Genomic DNA, 9,738 nt, shown 5'->3' on the forward strand with positions numbered 1-9,738 from the left:
GGAAGAGGACTCACATGGCCCCAAGAGGAGGACTCACATGGTCCTAGGAAGAGGACTCACTTGGTCCTAGGAAGAGGACTCACTTGGTCCTGGGAGGAGGACTCACTTGGTCCTAGGAAGAGGACTCACTTGGTCCTAGGAAGAGGACTCACTTGGCCCCAAGAGGAGGACTCACATGGTCCTAGGAAGAGGACTCACTTGGTCCTGGGAGGAGGACTCACTTGGTCCTAGGAAGAGGACTCACTTGGTCCTAGGAGGAGGACTCACTTGGTCCTAGGAAGAGGACTCACTTGGCCCCAAGAGGAGGACTCACATGGTGCTAGGAAGAGGACTCACTTGGTCCTAGGAGGAGGACTCACACGGTCCAAGGAGGAGGACTCACACCCGGTCCTAGTAGGAGGACTCACACGGTCCTAGTCCGAGGAGGACTCACCCGGTCCTAGGAGGAGGACTCACACGGTCCTAGTCCGAGGAGGACTCAACCGGTCCTAGGAGGAGGACTCACTTGGACATCTTTCCGACTTCTTTCTTTTCCCGCGTGTTAGTCCACACCTCCTAGTCCAGAGGAGTCTTGTGTTAGTCCACACCTCCTAGTCCAGTGGAGTCTTGTGTTAGTCCACACCTCCTAGTCCAGAGGAGTCTTGTGTTAGTCCACACCTCCTAGTCCAGAGGAGTCTTGTGTTAGTCCACACCTCCTAGTCCAGTGGAGTCTTGTGTTAGTCCACACCTCCTAGTCCAGAGGAGTCTTGTGTTAGTCCACACCTCCTAGTCCAGAGGAGTCTTGTGTTAGTCCACACCTCTTAGTCCAGTGGAGTCTTGTGTTAGTCCACACCTCCTAGTCCAGTGGAGTCTTGTGTTAGTCCACACCTCCTAGTCCAGAGGAGTCTTGTGTTAGTCCACACCTCCTAGTCCAGTGGAGTCTTGTGTTAGTCCACACCTCATAGTCCAGAGGAGTCTTGTGTTAGTCCACACCTCCTAGTCCAGTGGAGTCTTGTGTTAGTCCACACCTCCTAGTCCAGTGGAGTCTTGTGTTAGTCCACACCTCTTAGTCCAGTGGAGTCTTGTGTTAGTCCACACCTCTTAGTCCAGTGGAGTCTTGTGTTAGTCCACACCTCATAGTCCAGAGGAGTCTTGTGTTAGTCCACACCTCTTAGTTCAGTGGAGTCTTGTGTTAGTCCACACCTCCTAGTCCAGTGGAGTCTTGTGTTAGTCCACACCTCATAGTCCAGAGGAGTCTTGTGTTAGTCCACACCTCCTAGTCCAGTGGAGTCTTGTGTTAGTCCACACCTCCTAGTCCAGTGGAGTCTTGTGTTAGTCCACACCTCTTAGTCCAGTGGAGTCTTGTGTTAGTCCACACCTCATAGTCCAGAGGAGTCTTGTGTTAGTCCACACCTCCTAGTCCAGAGGAGTCTTGTGTTAGTCCACACCTCTTAGTCCAGTGGAGTCTTGTGTTAGTCCACACCTCATAGTCCAGAGGAGTCTTGTGTTAGTCCACACCTCTTAGTCCAGTGGAGTCTTGTGTTAGTCCACACCTCATAGTCCAGAGGAGTCTTGTGTTAGTCCACACCTCCTAGTCCAGTGGAGTCTTGTGTTAGTCCACACCTCTTAGTCCAGTGGAGTCTTGTGTTAGTCCACACCTCATAGTCCAGAGGAGTCTTGTGTTAGTCCACACCTCCTAGTCCAGAGGAGTCTTGTGTTAGTCCACACCTCTTAGTCCAGTGGAGTCTTGTGCTAGTCCACACCTCATAGTCCAGAGGAGTCTTGTGTTAGTCCACACCTCCTAGTCCAGTGGAGTCTTGTGTTAGTCCACACCTCCTAGTCCAGAGGAGTCTTGTGTTAGTCCACACCTCCTAGTCCAGAGGAGTCTTGTGTTAGTCCACACCTCCTAGTCCAGTGGAGTCTTGTGTTAGTCCACACCTCCTAGTCGGGCTCCCGTCATGGCGCGGGAGAACGTGGAGGGTGGGCGGGGCCAGACGTGGAAGAAGCAGGTGGACGACATCAAGAAGGTCTTTGATCTCAAGGAGGTACTCGGCACGTGAGTACTGTCACCTGTCACCTGTCACCTGTGTGACCTCACTTGATCTTACTGTATATTTACATTACTTTATGTACAAACCCTGTTTCCATATGAGTTGGGAAATTGTGTTAGATGTAAATATAAACGGAATACAATGATTTGCAAATCCTTTTCAACTCATATTCAGTTGAATATGCTACAAAGACAACATATTTGATGTTCAAACTCATAAACATTTTTTTTTTGTTGCAAATAATCATTAACTTTAGAATTTGATGCCAGCAACACGTGACAAAGAAGTTGGGAAAGGTGGCAACAAATACTGATAAAGTTGAGGAATGCATGTTTTATATTGTAGTTTCTTCAAAATAGCCACCCTTTGCTCTGATTACTGCTTTGCACACTCTTGGCATTCTCTCCATGAGCTTTGAGAGGTAGTCACCTAAAATGGTTTTCACTTCACAGGTGTGCTTGAAGCTCATCGTAATCAGAGGAAAGGGTGGCTATTTTGAAGAAACTACAATATAAAACATGTTTTTGTTAAGTACATAACTCCACATGTGTTCATTCATAGTTTTGATGTGACAATCTACAATGTAAATAGTCCTGAAAATAAAGTTGAATGAGGAGAAGGTGTGTCCGTACTGTATTTATACATACATACTGTATATATTTATACAGTATATACATTATAGTGTCTTCAAAGTGTGCAGTTTTTTTTACTAAAATAAGGACTTAAAGGCCTACTGAAATGACTTTTTTTTATTTAAACGGGGATAGCAGATCCATTCTATGTGTCATACTTGATCATTTCGCGATATTGCCATATTTTTGCTGAAAGGATTTAGTAGAGAACATCGGCGATAAAGTTCGCAACTTTTGGTCGCTGATAAAAAAAAGCCTTGCCTGTACCGGAAGTAGCGTGACGTCACAGGTTGAAAGGCTCCTCACATTTCCCCATTGTTTACACCAGCAGCGAGAGAGATTCGGACCGAGAAAGCGACGATTACCCCATTAATTTGAGCCAGGATGAAAGATTCGTGGATGAGGAACGTGAGAGTGAAGGACTAGAGTGCAGTGCAGGACGTATCTTTTTCCGCTCTGACCGTAATTTAGGTACAAGCTGGCTCATTGGATTCCACACTTTCTCCTTTTTCTATCGTGGATCACGGATTTGTATTTTAAACCACCTCGGATACTATATCCCGGGGGTCGGCAACCCGCGGCTCTAGAGCCGCATGCGGCTCTTTAGCGCCGCCCTAGTGGCTCTCTGGAGATTTTTCAAAAATGTATGAAGAATGGAAAAAGATAAGGGGAAAAAAATCAATTTTTTTGTTTCAGAATGTTTTCTGTGGGAGGACAAACATGACATTAACCTCCCTAATTGTTATAAATCACACTGTTTATATTAAACATGCTTCACTGATTCGAGTATTTGGCGAGCACCGTTTTGTCCTACTCATTTTGGCGGTCCTTGAACTCGCCGTATAGTTTGTGTCCATGTATAACTTTCTCCGACTTTCTAGGACGTGTTTTATGCCACTTTTTCTATCTCATTTTGTCCACCACACTTTTAACGTTGGGCATGAGTGCACAAAGGTGAGTTTTGTTGATGTTATTGACTTGTGTGGAGTGCTAATCAGACATATTTGGTCACTGCGTGACTGCAAGCTAATCGATGCTAACATGCTATTTAGGCTAGCTATATGTACATATTGCATATGCCTCATTTGTAGCTATATTTGAGGTCATTTAGTTTCCTTTAAGTCCCCTTAATTACATTTATATCATGTAATATGGCTTTTAATTTTTTGCGGCTCCAGACAGATTTGTTTTTGTATTTTTGGTCCAATATGGCTCTTTCAACATTTTGGGTTGCCGACCCCTGCTATATCCTCTTGAAAATGAGAGTCGAGAACGCAAAATGGGACATTCACAGTGACTTTTACCTCCACGACAAGTACAGTAAGTACAGTCATCTTTTTGCCACCTGCTGTAATTCCTGTGGGGTATTTTCTTGTTGACAACAGAGTCAGCAAGTCGCTCTCTCGGTGCTCGCCACACTTTCTTGTGTTGAGACTGCTTGAGTCTGGAGGGAGGAGACCTTGCCCATGTCCTTCTTCTTCTTCTACGTCCTTCCTGTCCCCGTCTGCTCTGCTTTGGACGGCGGCCTGCAGGACACGTGGGGCGGATGCAGATTGGGATTAAGGGTGCAGGGATTAGAGGCAGCTTGTGTAATGATGCTGCAATGGAAGGCACAGGAGCAGTGATGATGCTGCAATGGAAGGCACAGGAGCAGTGATGCAAACATCCTGTGCTGGACACAAAGTGCTGACATCAGCACAGGAGAGGAAGGCAAACATGGAGGATGCCTTGTTCATTAGAGGCTGCAAAACACGTCAGAAGAAGAAGGAAGGTCAGAAGTGGAAATGTCCTTCACAGCACCAGAGGTCAGATGTTCAGGAACATCCATGCTCCTGTGAAAGCTTGACGACATGGGCGGAGAAAAGCGTTTCAATATATATATATATATATATATATATATATATATATATATATATATATATATATATATATATATATATATATAAAATATAAATGTGTATATATATATATAATATATATACATATATATATATATATATATATATATATATATATATATATATATATATATATATATACACATATGTATATATATAATATATATATATTGTGTATATGTATGTATACATTTATATTTTTATATGTATATATATATATATATATATATATATATATATATATATATATATATATATATACAAACCCCGTTTCCATATGAGTTGGGAAATTGTGTTAGATGTAAATATAAACGTTGCAAATCCTTTTCAAGCCATATTCAGTTGAATATGCTACAAAGACAACATATTTGATGTTCAAACTCATAAACATTTTTTTTTTTTGCAAATAATCATTAACTTTAGAATTTGATGCCAGCAACACGTGACAAAGAAGTTGGGAAAGGTGGCAATAAATACTGATAAAGTTGAGGAATGCTCATCAAACACTTATTTGGGACATCCCACTGGTGAGCAGGCTAATTGGGAACAGGTGGGTGCCATGATTGGGTATAAAAACAGCTTCCCAAAAAATGCTCAGTCTTTCACAAGAAAGGATGGGGCGATGTACACCACTTTGTCCACAACTGCGTGAGCAAATAGTCAAACAGTTTAAGAACAACGTTTCTCAAAGTGCAATTGCAAGAAATTTAGGGATTTCAACATCTACGCTCCATAATATCATCAAAAGGTTCAGAGAATCTGGAGAAATCACTCCACGTAAGCAGCATGGCCGGAAACCAACATTGAATGACCGTGACCTTCCATCCCTCAGGCTGTACTGCATCAAAAACCGACATCAATCTCTAAAGGATATCACCACATGGGCTCAGGAACACTTCAGAAACCCACTGTCATTAAATACAGTTAGTCGCTACATCTGTAAGCGCAAGTTAAAGCTCTACTATGCAAAGCAAAAGTCATTTATCAACAACACCCAGAAACGCCGCCGGCTTCTCTGGGCCCGAGATCATCTAAGATGGACTCATGCAAAGTGGAAAAGTGTTCTGTGGTCTGACGAGTCCACATTTCAAATTGTTTATTGAAATATTCGACATCGTGTCATCCGGACCAAAGGGGAAAAGAACCATCCAGACTGTTATCGACGCAAAGTTCAAAAGCCAGCATGTGTGATGGTATGGGGGTGTATTAGTGCCCAAGACATGGGTAACTTACACATCTGTGAAGGCACCATTAATGCTGAAAGGTACATACAGCTTTTGGAACAACATATACTGCCATCTAAGCGCCGTCTTTTTTTAATGGACGCCCCTGCTTATTTCAGCAAGACAATGCCAAGCCACATTCAGCACGTGTTACAACAGCGTGGCTTCGTAAAAAAAGAGAAAATGTGTGGAGCATTATGAAGTGTAAAATACGACAGCGGAGACCCCGGACTGTTGAACGACTGAAGCTCTACATAAAACAAGAAGGGGAAAGAATTCCACTTTCAAAGCTTCAACAATTAGTTTCCTCAGTTCCCAAACCTTTACTGAGTGTTGTTAAAAGGAAAGGCCATGTAACACAGTGGTGAACATGCCCTTTCCCAACTACTTTGGCACGTGTTGCAGCCATGAAATTCTAAGTTAATTATTATTTGCAAAAAAAAGATAAAGTTTATGAGTTTGAACATCAAATATGTTGTCTTTGTAGCATATTCAACTGAATATGGGTTGAAAAAGATTTGCAAATCATTGTATTCCGTTTATATTTACATCTAACACAATTTCCCAACTCATATAGAAACAGGGTTTGTATATATATATATATATAGATATATATATATATATGGATATATATATACAGTATATACATATATATATATATATATATATATATACATTTATATTTTATATGTATATATATATATATATATATATATATATATATATATACATATATATATATATATATATATATATATATATATATATATATATATATATATATATATATACATATATATATGTATATATATATATATATATATATATATATATATATATATACATACATATATATATGTACAGTTCCCATCCTGACACTTTTAACAACATCCTGACACTTTGAACAACATCCTGACACTTCCGATGTGTCGATTTAACGAGTAGCTTCCGAAACGACTCTGTGTAGTCTTCAATAGCTTGTACACTACTGCCATCTAGTGTCTCAAAACTGTAACTACCTTTAAACTCTTTTACCACCTGGCAACCGGACTCCTTCTCCACTGATAAATAGCACTTATGATCAATTGTATTACTGTATTTATTGGCAGGCTTAATGAAGAATATCAATAATGATCCATATCGATCAATATAAAAAAGGCCTATCGTGATTCAGTTTTTATCTCAGACTGGGCTCGAGGAAAAAAAACAGGATAGCCGAAGCACATATGCTTACATTTTTATGCAGAAATCCCAAGACTTGCAACAGGAGGGGAGGGGGCGTATATTCAACATGCTCACCTGAAAGGGTCGCCAGGCATGCGACACTCCACTTCTCCCGAGTGTGTCCAGCAACAAAGACGGGCAGTTCCCCCGGAACCTCAAATCTTGTCAATTGTGTTGATCATCAGTGTTATTAGTATCAACATTACAACCTTTTCTTCTCAAATTGCAGCTTTTTGCTCTTTTTAAAAGGATTTGACTTAGTTTCCGTGTTTATGGAATTGAACTTTATTGTCATTGCACTTCAAAAGTACAGCAACATTTGGTCCAAGAACAGATGTACAGAGTGCATATATACAGATATGTACAGAGTACATATATACAGATGTACAGAGTACATATATACAGATATGTACAGAGTACATATATACAGATGTACAGAGTACATATATACACATATGTACAGAGTACATATATACAGATATGTACAGATGTATAGAGTACATATATACAGATGTACAGAGTACATATATACAGATATATACAGATGTACATATACAGATATACAGATTCCCACCTTCTACCTTCCTAGTCACGTCCGTTGTGTCCTTGGGCAAGACACTTCACCCTTTGCCTCTGATGGCTGCTGGTTAGCGCCTTGCATGGCAGCTCCCGCCATCAGTGTGTGAATGTGTGTGTGAATGGGTAAATGTGGAAATACTGTCAAAGCGCTTTGAGTACCTTGAAGGTAGAAAAGCACTATACAAGTATAACCCATTTATCATTTATTACAGAGTACATATATACAGATATATACAGATGTACAGAGTACATATATGCATATATATACAGATGTACAGAGTACATATATACAGATATATACAGATATACAGAGTATATATATATACAGATATATACAGATGTACAGAGTACATATATACAGATATATACAGATGTACAGAGTACATATATACAGATATATACAGTTTGTACAGAGTACATATATACAGATATATACAGTTTGTACAGAGTACATATATACAGATATATACAGATGTACAGAGTACATATATACAGATATATACAGTTTGTACAGAGTACATATATACAGATGTATACAGATGTACAGAGTACATATACAGTATGTACAGAGTACATATATACAGATATATACAGTTTGTACAGAGTACATATATACAGATATATACAGATGTACAGAGTACATATACAGTATGTACAGAGTACATATATACAGATATATACAGATGTACAGAGTACATATATACAGATATATACAGATATACAGAGTACATATATACAGATGTACAGAGTACATGTATACAGATGTATACAGATGTACAGAGTACATATATACATATATATACAGATGTACAGAGTACATATATACAGATATGTACAGAGTACATATATACAGATATATACAGATGTACAGAGTACATATATACAGATGTATACAGATGTACAGAGTACATATATACAGATATATACAGATGTACAGAGTACATATATACAGATATGTACAGAGTACATATATACAGATATATACAGATGTACAGAGTACATATATACATATATATACAGATGTACAGAGTACAGATATACATATATATACAGATGTACATATATACAGATATATACAGATGTACAGAGTACAGATATACAGATACTGTATATACAGATGTACAGAGTACATATATACAGATATATACAGATGTACAGAGTACATATACAGTATGTACAGAGTACATATATACTGATATATACAGTTTGTACAGAGTACATATATACAGATATATACAGATGTACAGAGTACATATACAGTATGTACAGAGTACATATATACAGATATATACAGATGTACAGAGTACATATATACAGATATATACAGAGTACATATATACAGATGTATACAGATGTACAGAGTACATATATACATATATATACAGATGTACAGAGTACATATATACAGATATGTACAGAGTACATATATACAGATATATACAGATGTACAGAGTACATATATACAGATGTACAGAGTACATATATACAGATATATACAGATGTACAGAGTACATATATACAGATATGTACAGAGTACATATATACAGATATATACAGATGTACAGAGTACTTATATACAGATATATACAGATGTACAGAGTACATATATACAGATATATACAGATGTACAGAGTACATATATACAGATGTACAGAGTACAGATATACAGATATATACAGATGTACATATATACAGATATATACAGATGTACAGAGTACATATATACAGATATATACAGATATACAGAGTACATATATACAGATATATACAGATGTACAGAGTACAGATATATACAGATGTACAGAGTACATATATACAGATATATACAGATGTACAGAGTACAGATATACAGATACTGTATATACAGATGTACAGAGTACATATATACAGATGTACAGAGTACAGATATACAGATACTGTATATACAGATGTACAGAGTACAGATATACAGATATATACAGATGTACAGAGTACATATAAACAGATATATACAGATGTACAGAGTACATATATACAGATATATACAGATGTACAGAGTACATATATACAGATACTGTATATACAGATGTACAGAGTACATATATACAGATGTACAGAGTACAGATATACAGATACTGTATATACAGATGTACAGAGTACATATATACAGATG

The 9,738-nt window shown here is 38.4% G+C and overlaps 1 protein-coding gene across 1 annotated transcript in view; it reads left to right on the plus strand.

The window, feature by feature from the left end:
- The first annotated feature begins 1,815 nt into the window (after positions 1–1,815).
- The window catches only part of camk1da (calcium/calmodulin-dependent protein kinase 1Da), a 135,143-nt gene continuing 127,220 nt past the window's right edge, over positions 1,816–9,738 (plus strand). The window contains exon 1 of the mRNA XM_062066349.1: positions 1,816–2,035. Within this exon, the coding sequence (XP_061922333.1) occupies positions 1,938–2,035 (98 nt within the window). The 5' untranslated portion in view covers positions 1,816–1,937. The remainder of the gene's footprint in view (positions 2,036–9,738) is intronic.

This window comes from Entelurus aequoreus, linkage group LG12 (genome assembly GCF_033978785.1).
Source record: "Entelurus aequoreus isolate RoL-2023_Sb linkage group LG12, RoL_Eaeq_v1.1, whole genome shotgun sequence".
Taxonomy (NCBI): Eukaryota; Metazoa; Chordata; class Actinopteri; order Syngnathiformes; family Syngnathidae; genus Entelurus; species Entelurus aequoreus.